Here is a 24,465-nt window from a genome sequence, read left to right as displayed (position 1 = left end):
GCACTGCAGGATATTCAGAGTCCTCCAACATGACTGAGTATTTGTCACGTTCAACAAACAGTGTTCAAAATGGGGCCTGAAATCTTATATTAGGGCGTTTTTTAACAATTGGACAAACTATAAAATATTATTTTTCAAAGTTGTAAAGTTATGAAGATTACTAGAGTGTTTTACAAGGAAATACTATTCTACAATTTTTTTTAAATTAAATGTTAAATGCTGTTTGTCACTCATTGTGAAATTTACTAGCAATTTCTGAGTGAAAACTATTTATACACCAAATGTTTTTCAGTGCTGTGAAAAAAATCATCAACCCTGTTGCCGAAGTGTCTAAATGCATCTTAAATGCGTAATTTCATAATTACAGAAATAACACCAAAATGAAACTTTTTCTGTACAATAGCTTGTGTAACAAGGTTAAATATTTGATCAGGCCATACTACAACATTCTAAAAAAAAATATTGTACTGTCATACTGTAAAAAGTATTTCACACTGTAAAAGTATCAGATTGAGCAAATAGTAAGCATTTTTGGCATGTTGTCCTGAGGGAGGGTCAGAAGTGGGTCTTGTGGGACAGAGGTGAGTTGGCTGTGTATATATAAATATATATATATGATATATAAATATATATATATGGAATATAATTTCAACAGATTGTTAACATTGTGAAATCATGATTTTATGGGGTAATACAGACATGTAATGTTTTAAACTAGCTACTTTTCATGCTTTAAGTAATTGTTTATGTAACATGTCTCAGTAAAAAAAAAGTGAGATTTACTGTGTCTAATGCTTGTAAAAAAAGTTTGTACAAGATTGTACATGCTCAGAAAAAAAAAGGTACAAAGCTGTCACTAGGGCAATATTTTACCCCATATGGCACATATTAGTACCTTATTAGTACTTTAAAATTGCATGCAATATTTTTTTTTTTTTTTTGCCCCAGTGACAGTTTTCTGAAAGTGTCATTTACTCAAAGCTAAATGATTTGAAAATGTGCCACAGTCTCCAAAAACCAGTAACCAGAATACACCTGACAGCTGCTAATTAAAAATTTATTGATTTGGATGTATGATCAAATCATATTTGACATAAGAAACAAAAGAACCCTTGCATAGATCACAGACCATGCCTTTGTCAATGTACAACAAAATGAAAACATTTTAACACAATTTAGCATAATGAAGACAGAAAACTTACAGAAACATGTGAAGACAACATGAACAGTTTGACCTGATGTACACGGAACAAACATTTACATGGAGTCATCATCTGTCTAACATAAACATGTAGCTGAGATGGTCAGTACGTAATCACTGCATGGACTCTAGTTTGGGGTCCTGCTTTCTTTTTTGGCGGAATTAAATGTTTCATCAAATGCATCACTTCCATGACATTATAATGCATGAGTTGTGTCATTCAGCATCCTGAAAGCAAACAGCAAAATGAAGCATAAATAAATAAATAACCCGAATACAAATATCTGATCAGTGGAGTTTGACGGATTAAAGAATTTTTCCTAAAGAAAAGGGAACAACGTTGGCGTATAAATAATGAAGATGGCTTTAGGAACAAATGACAGCAAGGGCTTAAAAAAATGATGCAACCAGAATATAGTTGATCCTCAGTTTTGAAAGGCTAAGCTCATGCAGTCTTCCATACACCATGCAGATTTTTGCAATTGCTAGGTTGCTGTTGAGTTTTGGTTTGGTATGGCGGTATGGCGTTAAAGTTATTACAAAAAAATACAACGTACAATACATTTTTGATGCTAATGCCATTTATTTGATTTATTTCATGATATCGATAATACAAGCTATAATCTTCCTATATATTTGAATGGCTTGTCTTATGGACTCATTTGTGAGTCTACTGTAGTTTTATCAAGGGCATGGGTTCTTTAAAGCACAGTTAACTATAGTGCCACATGGATGCAACATAGTAATATAGCTAGACGAGGCCACGCAGGTGAAGAAAATAAGTATGTCTGCAACAACCTCCAAAAGGCCACAACCTGGGAGCATAACTACGGTTTCTCAATTTTTGACAACTAGCTTTCACATCGGGTAACTTAGTAATAGTTATGATGGCACGTCAGTCATTTATTTATTTATTTTTTTCCACTACAGTGTATTTTATCTTTCATTCCATCTTGAAATAAAGTTAGATTTCAGTTTGTTGTTAGGAAATTCTGAGTGATGCAAATTTATAAATAGAAAAACGACCAAATAAGTACAGAAAAAGTGAAATATATGTTATATGTTATGGATTTACACAGACTCAACTGATAAAAGACTTACTGTACCTCTAAGCCATAATTTATTTAAACGTTGCTCATAAATTGTCCTCATCTCAGATCAGAGGCCAAATAAACTTCTATTAACATACAGTAATTTACTCCAATAGGGAAAAGGAAGCAATACTTGTTAAGGGGATATTTTTGTTCTAATTATAGTCTCTCAACAAAGTACATGAAATATGAATATTTTTCCACTGGTGGAAAATTATTTTTTCTCTTGCATTATAATAGGTTTAAATCTCTATTCTTATCAAAAGTTTGCCACAGCCCTTGGTGAATATAAAAATGAGCATTCTGGACAGTCCTGTAATACACTTAATCCCTATTGCTATGATTTATGGTGTAGATATTAAATAAAGGATTATGCATAGCACCATAGGGTTTGATCACCGCTCACATGCCCAGTAGAAACAGTTAGTACTTATTTAACAATTGTTCCATTTACCATATTAAATTAAATTGTTGTGATAAAATAAGTTGCATGAAAATCATGCATGTTAATTCTTTAATTCTAGATAAAAAGTAACACAATGATTTGTTTGCTTGCTAAACCCATTTTTTTCTCTGAAGCAATGTTATGAATTTTAAACAAAAAACAGATTAATAAAACCCTGAATAGTTCTTCCTGACACAGAGCTGCAGCAGATGTGACTAAACCCTTGTTAGTGTTATAGCAAACTGCCCAAGGTAAAATACTGCTGCTTGCCTTTGATTACAATCACACCTCATGGGTCAATAAAGAACACATGATCTGGCAACTTGTTTACGAGCTGGTCTGGCAGACCTGCTTGTGTTGGTTAAATGAAATTACCCCAAACAGACTAATTTAATCGCGGCTATTTTAAAGTGTTTTTTAATTATCAAGGAAAATGAAAACGAAGAACGTAGCTCTATGCACTGGAATGGCCCACATTACCATGAACACATGATTTCACATTAATGTTTAAGTCATCAGTACACTCAATAAATCAATTAGGACTGCATTAAACTGTGTTCTTTACAGCACCTGCAGGCTTAATATAGTCTTAATGGGCTAAGCATGACTTTTAACATTAAGTAGACATGTCTTTAAGACGACATACTTCTAAATGACAGATTTTGCTAATTTTAACAATGTAAACAGCTGTTTTCTCTCCCCAGATCTCTTTCTTGTAAAAATAAAATAAAATAAAAGCACTGTGATAACAAACCATCAAAAACAGAACCAAAATGAATGTTGATTGTGCTTAGCAAGGGAACGTTTCAAATCCGAGGGGTCAGGGGCGGTCGCATTGTTGCGTTTGTTTTAAGTGCTCGAAAAAAAGGCTAATTCTGGGGGTACTCTTAAGTGTATTATTTCTGACGTATCATCACACTTCACAGGCTGTTATGTACTCTCGTGTTCTGCTCTGCAGTGAGCTGTGCGGCGACCTCACTGAGGTAGAATCTTTATTATGGCACAACATAATCAAAACCACAATGAAAGGCAGATTGAAAACTCTAAAAGGTACCATCGTGTGAAAGTCGTATATCCAATTTCATATTCAAGCTTAGCTGTCATATGAAAACACAGAAAAGGTTAGCTTTTGTGCCTGACAACCATGTGTCACGTTCAAAAGAACAACAACGAAAATGAAAAGCACTCTGTATACACTGTAATGACCAGCCTCAATATACATCATGACAGTTCTAGAGCAGATATTGTTCCCTTGCCCTGCCTAAAACTCCAGTTACTCAGAGGCACTTTCACCTGTCCGGTTGCTGAGAGGGTCAAAGGCACTAGCAACTAATATGAGTAATTCTGCCATGATCTCTTTTGCATCCTGCTAAGATAAATCAAGCAATTTTTAATATCATAAATCCTAAATTTGATTGCAAAATGGAAGCGTGAAGTATAATTGCCCATAGTTTTTTTGTTTTTGTGTGTGTGTTCCTCAAGAGAGAGAGAATGCCCATGCACTGCACTATTTAAGTTATAATAATTTTTTTGTTTTTTTTTGTTTTAACAGGTGCGCTTAGTATGAGTATATGCATTTAAAAGTATCTTGATAGTTCTTTTTCTGTCTTTGACTACTTTTTAGATTGAAAAGTTTGCATCCCAGCATTGGGGCTTGCATATATATTTTGTCACATTTCAGAAAATGTCAAGGAATCAGCGTCCCTAGTTTCCCTGATTGTAACAACGACACCCTTATGAGGTATCTCAATAGCAACAAGCTGTATAATACCGATGTCATGCATTAAATATACTAGGATACACAGTACCTTAGTTGATTAGGCCATAATGCAGGTTCTTTTGACATGCTATGATATCATTAAGATTCTGTTTCCCGTAAGGTTAAACATTCAGTCTTTAAATACACCTAAATGATAAGCATCTCAAATCATGACACACTAGTGCACTTTTCATGGTGACAAATGAGAGGAGGTCTATGGAGAGGGGAGCTGATGGAACTGAACGCAAACGAAAAGCAAAACAGGAATGGATTTCCTATCATCATGAGGTAATGTCCGACGCATGCCAATATCAAAATGAGGATAATCAAAACATGCTAACTATGAGGCTCCTCTTTTGCCATTGTGCTGTCTTATATCTAAAGGGCATGGCATTTAATCACTTGGTGATTTCTAAATTACAGCATCTGCTGGAAAATAGCAGCAATGCGGATGTCCATGAGGCGATGACCTTGGCCTCCGTAGCATCCCAGCAGAAGATAAGTCTTGTTCATATAAGGTGCTTTGCTGGTCAGTTGAGGAAGACCACCTACGGACGAGGCGTCCACCAAACACTGCACTTAGTCTTTTATGCACTTTCCCGGATGCAGTGTGCAGCTTGCTGAAATGTAGTCTGCAGTCCATGCGTGATGTTTAAGTAATCCGTCGTCGAGAGTCCTTCAATGCCTGTGGACGTTAGCTAGGTGCTGGAAAAGGCTTTTTTTCAATCATCCTCTTTGGAAATGTATTAGACTAAGTATATACTGAATCATCTGCCTCATTTGCCGCAGTTATGTTCTATATGTTTTGGTGTAGTGTCTTTCTTTCGTCTGCATTGTAGAGATATTCGCATTGCAAGGGCTCTCGAGAGGAGGTAAAGTAAGCATTCATATGTATGGGACTGAATTTTCTACTGTGTCTCTAGACATCGGTTAGCAGCTTACTTTTGTTCACACAGTTCTGATTAGGGATAGTGCAGTTGCCAGTTCTGAGGTTGGCCTCTCTGAAATTGTCGATGCTGTTGTTTATGTCTCCGTCTATCTCCATGTACTCAGACTTGCTGACGGTGGAGGAGCTGCGACGACTGGAGTTGGAATCAGAGGCAATGTTCGGGTTGCTCACGTTGAGCAGTTGGGCCTGCTCCTCTCCTTCAGTTTCTCTATGGTAGAAATAGTTGAAGTTGGACACGATGACAGGCACGGGGAGGGCGATGGTCAGCACACCAGCGATGGCGCACAGGGAACCCACGATCTTGCCCCCTATAGTCACCGGCACCATGTCCCCATAGCCTACGGTGGTCATCGACACAACCGCCCACCAGAACGCATCTGGGATGCTGCTGAAGTGGGACTCTTTCTCCTCTGCCTCTGCAAAATACACAGCACTGGAGAACAATATGACACCAATGAAGAGGAAGAAAATAAGCAATCCAAGTTCTCGCATACTGGCTTTCAGGGTCTGTCCCAAAATCTGAAGGCCTTTGGAGTGTCTGGACAGCTTAAAGATCCTGAACACCCTGACCAGACGGATCACCCTGAGGATGGCCAGTGATGTTGCCTGCTCTCCCTTTATCTCTTTTCCATCCGGTTCCTCTGCTAACTCTGTACCCAGTGTGATGAAGTAGGGGATGATGGCCACAATGTCTATGGTGTTCATCATGTTCTTAAAGAAGGCTGCTTTGCTTGGGCAAGCAAAAAAGCGCACAATCAGTTCAAATGAGAACCAGATGATGCAGAGGGTCTCTACGATGAAGAAGGGATCGGTCAAGATGTTTGGTTTGTAATAGAAGGTGGTGTTGCCTACAGTCTGTATTCGCCCCTCAGGGTCCCCTTTCAGTTCAGGTAAAGTCTCCAAACAGAAAATGACAATGGAAATTAAAATGACCATAACAGACACAATAGCAATTCCTCTGGCGCCCCCCGAGCTTTCGGGATGCTCAAACAGAAGCCAGATTTGCCGTTGAAATTCACGCTCCGGTAAAGGCCGCTCTTCCTCCCGAATGAAGCCCTCATCTTCACGGAACTTCTCCATCGCCTCGACCCCAAGTTCATAGAACTTAATTTCTTCTGAGAACATATCCAACGGGACGTTTGCAGGCCTTCTCAGTCTTCCCCCAGACTGATAGTAGTAGAGGATGGCATCAAAGCTTGGACGATTTCTGTCGAAGAAGTACTCGTTTCTCAAGGGATCGAAATACCGCATTCGCTTCTTTGGGTTACCTAACAGAGTCTCTGGAAACTGGGCAAGAGTTTTGAGCTGGGTCTCAAAGCGCAGCCCAGCTATGTTGATGACCACCCGTTCACAGCATTCGTGATCGTCGTGGTCAGGGTGGTATGTGTCCTGCGGATGCCCCGGTACGGCAGAGGTCTCGTCCATGTTGTCCCCAGCCACGACTGTCATCCTGCAGGTCAAAGATGGTGCTCCGCAGGAGTTAATTTAATTGAGTAGACATCCAACTGCCCTCCCAAAGGCGTCGCTTTCCTTCCTTTTCTCCGTTTCCAGACCCTCAAATCTATCTCGATCCCTGGGTATAGGGTATAACTTGATCTTTCCTCAGTGTGGCCCCACTGCGGTTGTCACTGATTCGACCATCGCTCCTTTCCGCTGCATCCACTACAGCTGCCTCTGTCACCGAGTCAGAGAAAAATGGATCGAACAGCGGCGATATTTGCTAGCTCAGCAAGTTCACACTACTTATTTATTTATTTACATGTTATTGTATGTATAAATGACAGAAATGCATAGCCTTAAGAGCACAATTCTGAATCATTATGCTCAACTGGGTTATTGAAAAGATGTGACAGGACAGTGTCACTTTTACTCCATCACCACATACATGCAGTCTACTTCTCACTATATAGGGAAACATATTATTTAATTGCTTATACGTAAGTTTGAGCAAATAGATAGGAAAACATGAAAATGACTTTCACTTCAGGCTTATTCAGGCAGTTTTAGTGCTCACCTACTGAAGGAATGCGTCTTCTGCCAGCAGTCTCCTGTCAGTAATGCACCATCGATTCCCTTTTGTTGTAGAAAATACGCTTGTAAAAGGCTCTTCACATCTTCTCACTTTCAAACTGTTCGGTTGCTTTCCACAAATATCACATCCATAACGGAAATGATTCACGACATTCGCAAGCGATGCTATAATGGAAAAAAATATGGGATATTACAAAGCTTAACATTCAATTTAAACGTGTGCTAAAAGACAAGAAGCAGAAAAAAGGCTGAAAGAAAACATGAAGCCGCAACGTCCTCCCTCCACTCCTGCTCGTGCGGCGGCACCTTGGTGTAAATGGCTTATACTGCATGAGAAATTGTAATGCTGCAGCTCTGCTCAGGCGGGAGATACATTAAGGGGCAAAAGCGAACCATACCATTTCCAGACATTACTGCATCAGCAAAATTTCCCTCTTACGAGTAGACAAGATGACGAGCAGTCTGTTTTCTTCTGGACACACTGACAGGGGGGTATGGATGCGAAAGGCTTCTTAAAGGGGGGATCAATAAGGGGAGAGGGAATAATTCCATAAACATGCCCAACATATTGTTGCACTGTATTGCACATGGGAGAACGCGGAGCGGGAGAGTGGGGGGGTGGGACAGTATGGGGGAGGGGTTCGACGCAATGCAGACCGCGCGTGGCTACAAGTGCTTGTCCACGCAATGCGCGAGAGCATTTATGTGCCAACACTGGCGCAGTATCTGATTCGCCAAGCACTAATGTGCACAGATACTTTAACTGACCACACTAACCAATAACCACAATAAAAAGACGACTTCTCTAAAGTGCTCTTCTTCGTGGAACACTGCGACTTTTTTTTTCCACCAAAAGAGTTAAAACGCCACACAACTCCATGCGTGTTGTTTGAGACTAGATCGTGCGGGGGTTGGAATATTTATAGAATAACGTGGGTGGGTGTATGCACTCGTACGGACGGCGATTTTTGCAGCACACTCGGTTAGAGCGACTGATTATATAGGCAGTTTGTTTCCTTTAGAATTACCTGATTTTTTTTTCTTGAAACGTTTGAATTTGTGAGTCATTTATTTCATTTAATTTAGAATGGTGGGGAAATCACTCTGTATAATTGACAAATTTATCAAGAATATATCACTGACATGCAGGTTAAAGATGCAGCTGACGTGTGCCAGCTTATAAATGTAATGCTTGCATTCATGTTCGTAACAAGCTTATACAATTTTCCACAAAAACATTATTTAATGATTCTAAAACGTGGTTTAGCCATTAAGTAAACAGTACTAATCTTTTCTTTACACCTTGATTTTTTTTTCATACAGTTTTAAGCAATGAATATTCCTCAGCTCAGGTATTTCTTTTGTAATATTCTCAGATATGGCTTTTCCTAGGGTTACTCATTTTACCCTTTATTAAACAAAACGTACATTAAAACACATTACAAAATAAAAAAGTGACGTTTTACTTTAGTTTAGCAGACAATGTTTCAAGAAATAATATTTGAAATATATTTTAATAATATTTAAATATTGATATTTTAAAATACTTTCTATGCTTTTTTTTTACGTCAGCATTTCAGAATGTTCACAATGTGTCGTTTTGTTTTATTTTATTTTATAAAGCCATATTTTACTTTAAGTCTCCCAAAAATAACTTAACTTCAAATATGTTCAGCACAGAAACGTTTAATAAGTTTTGACCTATATGTGTATTTAAATATGAAACTATCCAATATAATTCTGATTATGATGCAGTAATACAAAATCTTTTTTTTTATGCTTGTGGACGGTGATGTCTCCTCCAATTCACCAGTAGGTGGCGCACAAACATCATCAAACCGAAACAAACACCACCAGAATGAATGATCTGTGCATGAAATCCATCCATTAGTGTCAGGAACATGTAAAAGAACTCGTGACTTGAATCAGAGAGGAAAAGGCTTGAATAAAAAAAAACTAACAAAATAAATAGGCCTATGAGCTATACAGGATGACTTATGAACTTCTTAAATTGTTAGCTAGTACCTACATTAAAGTATATCAAGTTGATCTCCTGAACATGTCCATCAGCCAAACAGAGTACAGGCACTACAGTTATCATTATGAGGCACTGTAAGAACAGCAGCTGGAGTGAGTGAGCTCTTAACTGCTAAATATCATAAATAAGAAATGGGCAGACTTTTCCTCCCCTCACTTTGCCATTCAATGACTTCCCTATGTTCTTTCGGTGAGTAGTGATTAGTTCAATCAACATAAATGCATCAGTAGTCATTAATCAGAGCTGTCTGAAGTGTCACAGATCCCACCTGTTATACATTATTGATGGAGTAATTGTACAGTTTTGTAAGTGTTTCATCGCTCTGTTTAAACTGACCGTGACCGTATTACTTTATCTTGATTTTTGGAGACGTAGTATAATTGCATGTCTCAACTTCAAAAGCTTTTTAAAAAGGACATCCACTAAGCACAATAAGTTAAATTGGAAGTGTTTGTTGGTACGTTTGATACGTCTGGTGATGAGCAATATGATTCAAAGTAACACAATGCCACAGTAGAAACATTTGTGCATCATCAGCATGTTAGTATTTTGTAATAAACAACTACAAAAGAAAACATCTTTCACAGGACAAGTCATTTCACTCAGGTCTGCAATCCATAATGTAAAGTTTTACTTTACAGAAAACCTTTCAAACTTTAATAATTTATCAAGAGAATTGATTCAAACAACGTTTATTTATGAATGTGACAAAATATTTATTTATCAAAAATAAATTTACAAGTCATACCTCATTAATGTGCTAGAAAAATAGCTTGCTCACTTGGTCTGATGCTGTCACGTGGGCAGGTTAGCTAGCCAAGATGTTAAGGTAACAAGCATCTAGTGTCAGACCATATAGGCTACTTACATTTTATCCTGAGAAATGGCAACATATGCAAAGTACATCTCTTGCATGTTTAAAGCACACAGATTACACAAGGCAGAGACATTTTAAGAGTATCTCATTACATAATGAGACTTATTACAATATATTAATAAATAAGATGTAAATAAGTTCTAGATTACAAATATATTACAATATATTACAAAAATCAGTAGCGGCCTGAGGATATTTTGAGAGGATGATTTTTAAATTAATACTGATCTATGAACCAATATAGCCTATTTGTATATTTACTGATAATTTTTTGCTTATGTACACAAATTATACATTCAATATAAAAATAGCCCCGTTCTTTCTAATATTAACTCACCTGTGTGAATTCAGTCATTCGCTCCTTCATTTTGGTAAATGTGTATATCGTCCTTTAATTCAGTCTCATCCTTAATTCATTTGTGTTTAATCTAAATTCCCAGTAGCCCCTCACTGCAGAACACAAGATCCAGGGGGCATGGTAGGGCTCCTAGGGGGTTGGAGATTGTTAGGTTTAGGGGTGGAGAAGGGTGGGTTTAGGGATCAGGGGGTGGAGACGGGTAGATTTAGGTATATGTAAGGTGGGAGGAGTTGGATCTGGATCCAACCACGCCCCCTGGATCTTGTGTTCTGCAGTGAGGACCATCTCAAAATTCCTGATCACTTATTATGTGGCTTGATGACGCAATAACATGAAACTGAAACCTGATTGGTTTGAATGCTTCCCTCTCTGACAACGATTATTCAGAAAGAAGCTAATTTAATTAGTCTAATTTCGAAGTTTGGACGGAAGTAATGTCTAATCTGATTGGTCAGTTTAGTAATAATGCTGTCCTGTAACTTCCGTGCAGTGATTAAAACTCACCAGGGCTTCCACGTAATAAAAATATTCACATCATATGCATTATGCACATTTATGGGTACAATGAAAAAGTTAATTGTATCAGTTCGTCTGTTTGTTCCTTTTAAAACACAGCCTCTGACGGACCGCTACTGACAAAAATACACACACATTGCATGTTTATGCAGGTAGCCTAGTATCAACTTCTGTCTTCTTTATAGAGAAAAAATGTCTTCATACAGCTGCTGCTTCCTGCAATTAGAAGTAACATCAATGTGGTGACCACGGATAATGAGACATGCACCTATCAGTGAATGTGGCATCTGTTCTCAAAAGAGTTTACTGCTAGGCTGTAATGCAGTAGCAAAACCCTAATTCCGCCGAAAGGGGGCGATCGATACACATAAAATCACGTTGGTCCTTCGAGTAACAAGTGAACAAATAATTTGCCTATACCATGTTCATGATTGTAGAAAAAGGCCTACTAACATATTTTGCTATTCTTAAGCCATTAATAAAACCCCAATGAATTTCTCTTGAAAATAAAAATAGGACTTTTATTTAATTTCACAGCTGCTGAAGTGTAGGCTTAAGTTCTGTCCCAAATTGCATACTATACACTATAAACTTTTATTCTGCATTATGTTCTCAGCAGTCTAGTGTATGATTTGTATAAGGTTATTTTGTCACCAACTTCAGAGTCCAATAACCTCAGTTACATGAGGAAAGCTGTGACAGCTGAGTGCATTAAGTGTCCAACATCCAAGGACAAATTTCTACTGGGGATCCTTTTGTGCCTGGCTTTCTGCCAGACTAGTTTTGTTTATTTAAAGTTAAGGAAATCTATTTTTAAAATCCTTCATAAAATTTATCCTGTAAATTCTCCAGATTCTGAATATTCTGATGATGATGATGAGACATGTTCATTCTGTGGTGTAGTAGAAGAAACAGCTGCCTACTTATTTTTGTAAACTGTAACAAAACTAAATAAATAAATTCCTGGGTGATTTAAGCACTTTCATAAGCTCTTTATTTACTCCCGCCAAAGATATACCCAGCAAACAGGGGGATTGACATCCCCCGGACGTTCCGAACGTCCGTTTAGGTCCGCAGTACGTCTGGTATATAGTATACAGGTGCTGGTCATATAATTAGAATATCATCAAAAAGTTTATTTATTTCAATAATTCCATTCAAAAAGTGAAACTTGTATATTATATTCATTCATTACATACAGACTGATATATTTCAAATGTTTATTTCTTTTAATTTTGATGATGATTTCCCAAATGAGACTGCTTAGACTTGACACCTGCTGTCCAAAACACCTGCAAAGGCCTTTAAATGAGTCTAGTTCTGTAGGTACAAATCATGGGGAAGACTGCTGATTGACAGTTGTCCAAAAGATGACCTTGCACAAAGGAGGGCAAGACACAAAAGGTCATTGCAAAAGAGGCTGGCTGTTCACAGAGCTGTGTGTCCAAGCACATTAATAGAGAGGCGAAGGAAGGAAAAGATGTGGTAGAAAAAAAAAGTGTACAAGCAATAGGGATAACCACACCCTGGAGAGGATTGTGAAACCAAAACCCATTCAAAAATGTGGGGGAGATTCACAAAGAGTGGACTGCAGCTGGAGTCAGTGCTTCAAGAACCACTACGCACAGACGTATCCAAGACATGGGTTTCAGCTGTCTGCTGCTGAGTGGTCCAAAGTTTGTTCTCTGATGAAAGTAAATTTTGCATTTCCTTTGAAAATCAGGGTCCCAAAGTCTGGAGGAAGAGAGGAGATGCACACAATCCATGTTGCTTGAGGTCCAGTGTAAAGTTTCCACAGTCAGTGATGGTTTGGGGGGTGCCATGTCATCTGTGGTGTTGGTCCACTGTGTTTTCTGAGGTCCAAGGTCAACGCAACCGTATACCAGGAAGTTTTAGAGCACTTCATGCTTCCTGCTGCTTACCAACTTATATGGAGATGCAGACTTCATTTTCCAACAGACTTGGCACCTGAACACAGTGCCAAAGCTACAGTACCTGTTAAGGACCATGGGGTACTCCATGTTCTTATTGGCCAGCAAACTCGCCGTTGACCGTGAAAATCTGTGGGGTATTGGAAGAGGATTATATTGTAATAATGCTGGCTGCATTAACGTCCGTGTGCAGTGAGTAAAAACTCACGCAGGGGCTGGGCAGAGATTATAGATATATTTTAAGAACAGTATCTCACAAGGCGATGACATAATGAAGACTTAAAGCTTTAAACATTTTATAAATAAGATGTAAATAAGTTCTAGATTACAAATATATTACAATATATTACAAAAATCAGTAGCGGCCTGAGGATATTTTGAGAGAATGATTTTTAAATTAATACTGATCTATGAACCAATATAGCCTATTTGTATATTTACTGATAATTTTGCTTATGTACACAAATGATACATTCAATATAAAAATAGCCCCGTTCTTTCTAATATTAACTCACCTGTGTGAATTCAGTCATTCGCTCCTTCATTTTGGTAAATGTGTATATCGTCCTTTAATTCAGTCTCATCCTTAATTCATTTGTGTTTAATCTATATTTTGGCTAAAATTCCCAGTAGCCCCTCACTGCAGAACACAAGATCCAGGGGGCATGGTAAGATCCTAGGGGGTGGAGATTGTTAGGTTTAGGGGTGGAGAAGGGTGGGTTTAGGGATCAGGGGTTGGAGACGGGTAGATTTAGGTATATGTAAGGTGGGAGGAGTTGGATCTGGATCCAACCACGCCCCCTGGATCTTGTGTTCTGCAGTGAAGACCATCTCAAAATTCCTGATCACTTATTGTGTGGCTTGATGACGCAATAACGTGAAACTGAAACCTGATTGGTTTGAATGCTTCCCTCTCTGACAACGATTATTCAGAAAGAAGCTAGTTTAATTAGTCTAATTTCGCAGTTTGGACGGAAGTAATGTCTAATCTGATTGGTCAGTTTAGTAATAATGCTGTCCTGTAACTTCCGTGCAGTGATTAAAACTCACCAGGGCTTCCTCGTAATAAAAATATTCACATCATATGCATTATGCACATTTATGGGTACAATAAAAAAGTTAATTGTATCAGTTTGTCTGTTTGTTCCTTTTAAAACACAGCCTCTGACGGACCGCTACTGACAAAAACACACACACATTGCATGTTTATGCAGGTAGCCTAGTATCAACTTCTGTCTTCTTTATAGAGAAAAAATGTCTTCATACAGCTGCTGCTTCCTGCAATTAGAAGTAACATCAATGTGGTGACACGGATAATGAGACATGCACCTATCAGTGAATGTGGCATCTGTTCTCAAAAGAGTTTACTGCTAGGCTGTAATGCAGTAGCAAAACCCTAATTCCGCCGAAAGGGGGCGATCGATACACATAAAATCACGTTGGTCCTTCGAGTAACAAGTGAACAAATAATTTGCCTATACCATGTTCATGATTGTAGAAAAAGGCCTACTAACATATTTTGCTATTCTTAAGCCATTAATAAAACCCCAATGAATTTCTCTTGAAAATAAAATATGACTTTTATTTAATTTCACAGCTGCTGAAGTGTAGGCTTAAGTTCTGTCCCAAATTGCATACTATACACTATAAACTTTTATTCTGCATTATGTTCTCAGCAGTCTAGTGTATGATTTGTATAAGGTTATTTTGTCACCAACTTCAGAGTCCAATAACTTCAGTTACATGAGGAAAGCTGTGACAGCTGAGTGCATTAAGTGTCCAACATCCAAGGACAAATTTCTACTGGGGATCCTTTGTGTGAATGTAAACTGGAGAAGTGCCTGGCTTCTGCCAGACTAGTTTTGTTTATTTAAAGTTAAGGAAATCTATTTTTAAAATCCTTCATAAAATTTATCCTGTAAATTCTCCAGATTCTGAATATTCTGATGATGATGAGACATGTTCATTCTGTGGTGTAGTAGAAGAAACAGCTGCCTACTTATTTTTGTAACTGTAACAAAACTAAATAAATAAATTCTGGGCTGATTTAAGCACTTTCATAAGCTCTTTAATTACTCTGCCAAAGATATACCCAGCAAACAGGGGACATCCCCCGGACGTTCCGAACGTCCGTTTAGGTCCGCAGTACGTCTGGTATATAGTATACAGGTGCTGGTCATATAATTAGAATATCATCAAAAAGTTGATTTATTTCACTAATTCCATTCAAAAAGTGAAACTTGTATATTATATTCATTCATTACATACAGACTGATATATTTCAAATGTTTATTTCTTTTAATTTTGATGATTTTGAGACTGCTGACTTGACAGCTGTCCAAAAGACGACCATTGATACCTTGCACAAGGAGGGCAAGACACAAAAGGTCATTGCAAAAGAGGCTGGCTGTTCACAGAGCTCTGTGTCCAAGCACATTAATAGAGAGGCGAAGGGAAGGAAAAGATGTGGTAGAAAAAAGTGTACAAGCAATAGGGATAACCACACCCTGGAGAGGATAGTGAAAAAAAAACCCACTCAAAAATGTGGGGGAGATTCACAAAGAGTGGACTGCCGCTGGAGTCAGTGCTTCAAGAACCACTACGCACAGACGTATCCAAGACATGGGTTTCAGCTGTCTGCTGCTGAGTGGTCCAAAGTTATGTTCTCTGATGAAAGTAAATTTTGCATTTCCTTTGAAAATCAGGGTCCCAGAGTCTGGAGGAAGAGAGGAGATGCACACAATCCATGTTGCTTGAGGTCCAGTGTAAAGTTTCCACAGTCAGTGATGGTTTGGGGTGCCATGTCATCTGCTGGTGTTGGTCCACTGTGTTTTCTGAGGTCCAAGGTCAACGCAACCGTATACCAGGAAGTTTTAGAGCACTTCATGCTTCCTGCTGCTTACCAACTTTATGGAGATGCAGACTTCATTTTCCAACAGGACTTGGCACCTGCACACAGTGCCAAAGCTACCAGTACCTGGTTTAAGGACCATGGTATCCCTGTTCTTAATTGGCGAGCAAACTCGCGTGACCTTGAAAATCTGTGGGGTATTGTGAAGAGGAAGATGCGATATGCCAGACCCAAGAATGCAGAAGAGCTGAAGGCCACTATCAGAGCAACCTGGGCTCTCATAACACCTGAGCAGTGCCACAGACTGATCGACTCCATGCCACGCCGCATTGCTGCAGTAATTCAGGCAAAAGGAGGATACTGAATTTGGGATTTTCCTTAGTTGTCATTTATAATCATCAAAATTAAAAGAAACAAACATTTGAAATATATCAGTCTGTGTCTAATAAATGAAGTTTCACTTTTTGAATTGAATTGGTGAAATAAATCAACTTTTTGATGATATTCTAATTATATGACCAGCACATATATGTATGTGTACAGGGTATATTTATTATGTATATATAAATACACACACATAAATTATATATTTAGAAAATATTTACATGTATATACATTTATATATTTATATTCTTATATTTTATATTATATATAGGCTAAATATATTTAATATATAAACATAACATATTCTTCTTAAATATATACATGCATGTGTGTGTATTTATATATACATAATAAATATACACAGTATACACACATATATTATATAAACAAAACTTTTATTTTGGATGTGATTAATCGTGATTAATCATTTGACAGCCCTACAATGAAGTAGGCCTATATATATATATATATATATATATATATATTATATATATATATATATAGGCCTATATATATTTTATTATGAAAACCCTGATTGTTTATCTCTTGAATAGATAATGATGGAAGTTTTAGTTTTAACTAGCCAACAACGGCTCTGAACAAAGTTCATCCAGTCATAATCTAGAATTGGAACTCTAGAAACAAGAAACCCAAAACTATACACACAGCAAGACTATATTGTCATACTCACATAAATGCGCGCGCGTTCTTACACATCTGTGAGTTTGATTGTATTTTCCTCTGATGGACTGAAATGTAACGCGCTTATTGAATTCCAGTCGTCGTCGTCTGAATGCTCTGATTTCAACAGAGAGGGTTTACTGTCGCTTTTATTTCGGTCACAAACAAAAGACAACGTGCGGCCACACGTTACGTGCGTGTATTCCACTTGCTCCTCCTCGGTGTGCTCTCGGTGATAGAAGTAATTAAAGTTCGACACGATTACCGGTACCGGCAGGGCGATTGTAAGAACTCCTGCAATGGCACACATCGATCCAACAATTTTGCCTCCTATAGTCACTGGGTACATGTCACCATATCCAACAGTAGTCATGGTAACAACCGCCCACCAGAACGCGTCTGGGATACTAGTAAAAGACGATTCCGGGTCGTCCACTTCCGCGAAGTACACCGCACTGGAGAACAATATAATCCCGATGATAAGGAAAAATATCAGCAGTCCAAGTTCTCGCATACTCGCTCGTAGGGTCTGGCCGAGAATTTGGAGACCCTTGGAGTGCCGTGAAAGTTTGAAAATCCTGAAGACGCGCACCAAGCGGATAACTCTCAGTATGGCGAGAGACGTGGTCTGTTGCGAGTTTGACTGGACCTCGCTAAGGTCTAAACCCAAAGTAATGAAATATGGAAGAATAGCCACAATGTCTATGACGTTCATGATGTCTTTGAAGAAGGCGGGCTTGCTCGGGCACGCAAGAAACCTTACAAACAGTTCGAAGGAAAACCAAACGACGCAGATGGTCTCCAACAAGAAGAATGGATCCGTGAACGTACTAGATCTTTTTCCAGCAGTCGTTCCGTTCGGCGCAAGGTGGTTATTGAACACACGGTTATCCTCTCTAAATTCTGGCAAAGTTTCTATACAGAAGATAGCAATGGATATCAGGATGATCATTACAGATACTATAGCGATCATTCTGGCTGGACCAGAGCTGTCGGGATGCTCAAACAGCAGCCAGATTTGACGCTTCAACTCATTGGCCGGAACGGGACGTTCGTCTTCTTTTAACAAACCCTCGTCCTCTCTGAAACGATTGATGACGTCATCACCAATTTCGTAAAATTTAATTTCATCCATAAAGATCTCAACCGGCACGTTGATGGGTCTTCGAAGTCTCCCGCCAGACTGATAGAAATGCAGAATCGCATCAAAACTTGGTCTGTTCCTGTCGAAGTAGAACTCGTTCCTCACCGGGTCGTAGAACCGCATCCTTTTAGTTGGGTCTCCTAGTAACGTGTTCGGATATCTTGCGAGGGTTTTAAGTTGCGTTTCGAAACGCAGACCTGAAATGTTGATAGTGACGAGCATGTAGCACTCCTGGTCAGGGGGCTCCGCTTCACAGACGTCCTGGAAGAGGGCAGCGTGGTCCACACTCTCATCGTGGTTCTCTCGGGACATCTTTGCCCCTCGGGAGTGTTGTCTGTTGTGCCTCCTCGACTTTCCGCCACTCCACCAGTTTTTTGGATCCGATAGCTCCAGCCTGACGGAGGTAGAGCCCAAAACTAACTTCTAAACGCTACTAAGCTACCTTGTAATAACTTGAAAAACTGTTTAAAACTAATCTATTGGTGTAAAGAAACAGAAGTCATTCTGACAACATGCTCAGCCGAGAGCTCAAACAGATAACACCCAGAGTGCTAAAGACAGCAAAGGGTGGGCTGACTTTGATTGGCACACTGAAGCAATGCGCGTCGGGTGTTGTGAACTTTAGTGGCACGAGGTTAGACCCTGTAATTTGAAGAAGACCGAAGAACTAGACGTTGTTTTTATTTATTGTATTTATCAAATATAATACATATATACAGTAACATGTGTGTGTGTGTGTATATATATATATATATATATATATATATATATATATATAATATGTAAATATTTATATGTTTGTGAAACAATTGATATTGTTGTGGCCTTTTCAGAAATGACCCATTTACTCATAATTAGGATAGCTGTTCAAGTAATTTGTGAATTCAGACATGCTTCCAAACGTTTTTTTTTTCCTACATCCAAAAACTCTGGCAGTGTTGCTCCGGCCTGGGCCTCTTGAACTGCTTCTTGAACTTGAAAAAGCTGAAAAAGCTGGCTTGACTGACACCTGAGCACCCGCACAGGGCGACTCCTTAAGAAGAGTCATTAGCAGCGGTTACACTGGACGACTTTACAACTAACACCACAAGGCCCCAAGCAGAAATGTGATGATGCCTCAGGTTCATTGGTGCTGATTGATATGGAGAAAGAGAGAGAGAGAGAGAATCACCACACCTCCGACACCTGCGTGCTAGAAGTTGTCTGGGTCAGTTGGCTTGGTAATGAGTCGTTCTCTTTCGCTTGCTTGCTTGTTTGTTTATTTATTTTGGACCAGAGCAATGATTAATGATAACTTTTGATAACTATTGTCATCACAGCCAGTCAGGGACTTCTACATCAGGGATTCTCATTAACATTATTAACATAACTTAATATAATAACGCAAGTGACAATTTTGCCAAGTGTAAGGGCCTGTTTACACCAAGAAGGATAACAATAAAGTTTTAGTAATGGGTCTAATTCTGAGAATAGGTAAGTCACCACAGTAAGGCCTATAACGATAATGACAAAGAGGAACAATAATGTTTGAATCACTTTCAGAACGATTGCAGCTGATGAGTAATTAATTACTGTGATTACTTTGCCCATGAAAAAAGTAAGGGGTTACTCTTAATTTTTCAGTAATTTAATTACAGTTACTTCGAATGTAATTGCTTTATATACTGTATAGAACAATTCTCTATAACAGTGGATTTAACATCAAAATATAACATCTAATGATAAAAATGAAATCAATTTAATATGATTTATTTGAAAGAATTAAAAGAGCCATTTCCTGTCTATTCTGGGTCAAGGCTGATATAGGATTTAGAAAGCTAGTAATAAGTAATGCAATACATTTTAGATAGAGTAATTAGTACAGCAATTTAATTACATAGTTGAAGATGTAATTCGTCGCTTGTAATTAATTCGTTTAGTAATTTACCCAACACTGGCCATTTTTCTTGGTGTGAACGGAGCTCATATGCAATTAAGGCTGATACATATAGGCTAATACTGAAAACCAAGTGACACCAAAAGGTTGAATATCAAAAGGTTTCATTAGACTTTCAACTTATGTCAACAACAAAAGATATGGAAAGTGTTTTTTCCTCCCTTAAAAGGCAAATCTTAACTACATTATAAGGTTAGCTGTATTTTATGATTTCATGTAGAACTGTATTTTTCCTTCTTTCAGCAAGTCTGTGAGCCATTTTGTTTGATACTAATTGTAACTTGCAGCTGTGTCTCTTTTTTATTAATGAAGATTACAACACTGTTACCTCCCGACATTAAAAATAACTCTGCATATGCTTGGATATAAAAAGACATAATTCAGTAAGGCACTTCCAAGCAATCAGTAACAGCAGATTGAGTCTTGGAGATGGACCCGATGAACAGACAAATCCCTCGAGCCAGGGCAGAAAAGGCCAGGGATTCCCATGAGAGGAAAATGCTGACAGTAAGCAATATGCCATCTTAATAAATGGCACCAGCACTGGCCATGTGAGTGAAGGACGACCCAGTGGGATGAGATATCATCATTCCATTCACACCCAAACGTCAGCATGGAATTCCTGCAATGTTCAGATGCCGTCAGGCTCCTGAGGAATCAGCTCACGTTCCACCTTGTGTGTGATGGTGTAATGGAACATGCATGGAATTTATGTTTTCAGATATGACATTCCTCGGCCCTCAAATTTCAACAATCTTAATGTGGGCTCAGAATCTTCAATGAAAGTTACTCTCTGCTTCTGTGCAGTTGTATATAATATTCTAAGAGTCTTTCCCTTGGCTAAATAAAGCTCTGATGAGTTTACCCGCAAGCGTCTCCATTCAGTTTATCAGCTCATATTACAAACTCATGTCTAATAGGCAGCTTAATACTTTCACCATCCCCTGTGTGTGATAGTACCTTAAAAACTCTTGTGTGTGTGTGTAATAGTGGGACAAATTCGTACTCATTCACATACTAAGTATGTTTTGGCACAGTAGTTGATTTGCATGTGAGGTCATATTCCATCTTAAAGAGATACTTCAAAATTATTTCGATTTCTCACCCAATGAGTGAATGTGCAGGCTGCCTTATTTTCTGGACAGCCAAAGTGAACGAGAATTAGAAAATACAAATAAGTAGTGTTGTCAAATAAAACTACAATTTTGAAATACAGCTGAAATAAAATGAACTATAAATATTAGATGAAAAACCTGAAAGAAAATGAGAAATGTTGCTTTGGCAACTGATTGGACTAAAAACTATATAGAACTATATAGAAATTAGCGCTGTCAAATTCATTAATCGCATCCAAAATAAGTTTGTGCTTACATGATATGTTTGTGCTGTGTATATTTATATGCATATATAAACACATACATACATTTATATGTAAAAATATTTACATGTATTTGTGTGTGTATTCATATATAAATATATTATGTAAACACAAACTTTTATTTTGGATGCAATTAATCGTGATTAATCAATTTGACAGCCCTAATAAAAATATTTAAGAAAAAAACAACTAATTTACAATCACAAAAGTACAAAATTACAGAAATGTAAACTAAAATTAAAATAAAACTAAAATTAAAAAGAATTAAAAATACTTCTAAATACTATATTAGTACACTATATATATATATATATATATATATATATATATATATATATATATATATAAAATTATATTTAAAATAAATATAGTATTAATAATTAATAGTGTAGTATTAATAAACACAATTTAAGTCATTTATAAGACCTCAGGAATATGAAATATGTACACAAGTCATCCAGAGTTTTTTTTGTATTTATTTATAGATATTTTATATTGATTATTTTTATTAGTTATTTATAAACAACAATAATAAATTGTAATATTTTACAATTAGTTTTTTTTAAAATTACTATTAAAAAGGTAGAATGACATTTAAGAAAAAACATGTAACTAAAAAAAGAAAGGAAAAAATTGGCTGGAACTTCCATTTAAGATTATGATAATTGATTTTAAATAACTTTGAGACTTTGCTAACAGTGACCAGATCTAATGTTTTATAGCTAGCGATGGCCTTTGAGCCAGAGGTGATAGGCTGATATATGTGTGATGGCTTCAGATGACAGAAGGACGACTGCAGAGATATCAGCCTCTTAAAAATGTTTATCTCGTTTATCTCGTATCTTTTTGTTTGCAGCAACATCTAATTATTACGGTATAAGGTGAAAAATGTTCTTGTTGAAACAATGTCAATAGTACCATTAAAAACAACTGTTATCAATGACCTTCAATAAAAACACTTACAACATACAGATTATACACATTTAAAATAACTAAATACACAAATTAACTAAATGCTAAAGAAAATAAATGTGTTTTGAGCTTTCCCTTGAAATCATGTACCGTAGTAGCAGTTCTAATGTACACAGGTAAACTGTTCCAGAGTTTCGGCGCAGCAATGAGTCAAGCTAAGAAACACCTGCTACTGAGGCTCAGCAGGTTCATAGTGTGAGACAGTGCTAAGTTGCTGCTGACTTCAACACCTTTAGCTGCCACAGATCAAGGCTTCCTCCATAGAAAGTGAATACGACTGCAAGGCACTGCGCCAGTTCTCGGGGTTTGATGGTCACCGGTTTTAGCAGGTTGTCAGTTGAGTTTGATGAACATGTTTTGCTGATAGGAGACCATGGCATGAAGCAAGGGGGTGAAACCTGAGATTGGAGATCTGGAAGGTTGGATGGTATCTTCTGCATGCTCTGTTCCTCTACTGACTCTTTCCGGATTATGATTACAGGCCTTGATTAAGACTTGCCCTTTTTAGTCGCAGACACCGTCTGCTGTCGAGCTGAGAACAGAGCTGCTGGAAGGAAGCTTTGAAATTTGTCCTGCTCAACATGAAAGCGTTGGTTTGAGTGTGAATGAGGAAATCTTCTTGGTCATTTTATTGAAGGTTGTCGTTCCTCTCAATTCTCAGTCAAAAGATTAATTTTGAGGCTAAATTTTGATTTTTAAAGTGTTTTTGTAATGTAAATGGCCCCTCCTGATATTGTCTTTACCTGTACAAAAACATGAATCTTAAAGGTACATTCAGTAATTGCTATGTTGCAATATGCTGTAGCCTTGGGCTTTAGTGGCACCTAGTGTTGTGGATGAAACATTTAAAAATGTATACTTTTAAATAAATTAAAAATTTAATTTATGTCTTAAGCAGTATAATTTTGTGGAAAAAGTGATACATTTAATTTGAGTGACAAAATAATAAAAAAAGCTGCTTGAAATTTAAACAAAAATAATTTCTGTAGCAGCAAACCTACAAAGTAAAAAAAAAACCTAACAAAAAAAAAATATATATATATATTGACTAAGGTATGAAATTAACCTACTTCAAGTATGTGAATTCTCAGTGCTAAGTATCTGATACTGTTGCTGGTATGTTGACGTACGCGATAAGTGAACATTGTGTGCATCATGTCTCAATCGCCTCAGTACACAGGATTGGGAGACACAGATGTTTTACCCACAGATGCAGCTGAAACCGTATCCAGCCCCACGAGTATCCCTCTGGACTGCCAGGAACTACAGCTAGTATTAATAGCCCTCCAGCACTTTCTGAAGAACTATATGAAAAAAAAAGCCCTATTACATGAAATTTGCCATTAGTCTCCATTCAAATCAATCAATAGTAAGTTTTAATGAAAAGCTATAAAATCTCGATCTATAAGTGGAGTGCATCTTTGGCTGATTCATGCATTTATAACAGGCGAGAAGGAAAGTGGTTAGAAATGCTCTTTTGGACTTTGTTTAGACTGACAATAAATAGTGTGATTGACTAAAACCCCCTTTCCACTGGATCTGTAATCTTCTAAAATTGTACAGAAAAAAAAAGAAAAAAAAAAAAAAAAAGGGGTCTCTACTGTCAATAGTGTAGCAATGTATGATTTATAGTTCACACAGATGTCACTTTCATTCCAAGCAGTCAACTCTGCAAATTCATGAACCAGTTGCGAAATCTGCACAGGGAAATCCTTTACCCCTCATGCAAAAATCTTGATGGTATGGATTCTTCAGAAATTAAACTGTAGGCATTTAATGCAATGTTAAAGACACAGGTGAACTTACTTTCCTGATTGTCAGTGTTAAATGTTCTTTTATAGACTTCCTCTACACTACTACATGCGATCTGTGTTACTTTACATTCTCTATCTGAATAACTTCCCTATAAGCATTAGAAGCATA

The 24,465-nt window shown here is 37.6% G+C and overlaps 2 protein-coding genes across 2 annotated transcripts; both read right to left on the bottom strand.

Moving 5' to 3' along the window:
* Nucleotides 1-934: 934 nt before the first annotated feature.
* On the bottom strand, nt 935-8,064 carry LOC109087288 (potassium voltage-gated channel subfamily A member 1). Its single transcript, XM_042715414.1, has 3 exons — nt 7,875-8,064; nt 7,460-7,641; nt 935-7,119 (listed from the first exon to the last, which is right to left on the bottom strand). Exon 3 carries the CDS (start codon nt 6,892-6,894, stop codon nt 5,416-5,418), a length of 1,479 nt encoding a protein of 492 aa, XP_042571348.1. The 5' UTR covers nt 6,895-7,119; nt 7,460-7,641; nt 7,875-8,064; the 3' UTR covers nt 935-5,415.
* Nucleotides 8,065-13,420: 5,356 nt separating this feature from the next.
* On the bottom strand, nt 13,421-18,824 carry LOC109051203 (shaker-related potassium channel tsha2-like). Its single transcript, XM_042715413.1, has 2 exons — nt 17,123-18,824; nt 13,421-14,474 (listed from the first exon to the last, which is right to left on the bottom strand). Exon 1 carries the CDS (start codon nt 18,566-18,568, stop codon nt 17,141-17,143), a length of 1,428 nt encoding a protein of 475 aa, XP_042571347.1. The 5' UTR covers nt 18,569-18,824; the 3' UTR covers nt 13,421-14,474; nt 17,123-17,140.
* Between the last annotated feature and the right edge of the window lie 5,641 nt (nt 18,825-24,465).

Source organism: Cyprinus carpio, chromosome A25 (assembly GCF_018340385.1).
Source record: "Cyprinus carpio isolate SPL01 chromosome A25, ASM1834038v1, whole genome shotgun sequence".
Classification (NCBI taxonomy): domain Eukaryota; kingdom Metazoa; phylum Chordata; class Actinopteri; order Cypriniformes; family Cyprinidae; genus Cyprinus; species Cyprinus carpio.
Note: the sequence above shows the minus strand (reverse complement) of the source record. Positions and strands in the feature narration are given on the sequence as shown.

What these genes read in the sequence shown, in the direction of transcription:
- LOC109087288 (XM_042715414.1), bottom strand. Translation starts at nt 6,894, where the DNA reads ATGACAGTCGTGGCTGGGGACAACATGGACGAGACCTCTGCCGTACCG.
- LOC109051203 (XM_042715413.1), bottom strand. Translation starts at nt 18,568, where the DNA reads ATGTCCCGAGAGAACCACGATGAGAGTGTGGACCACGCTGCCCTCTTC.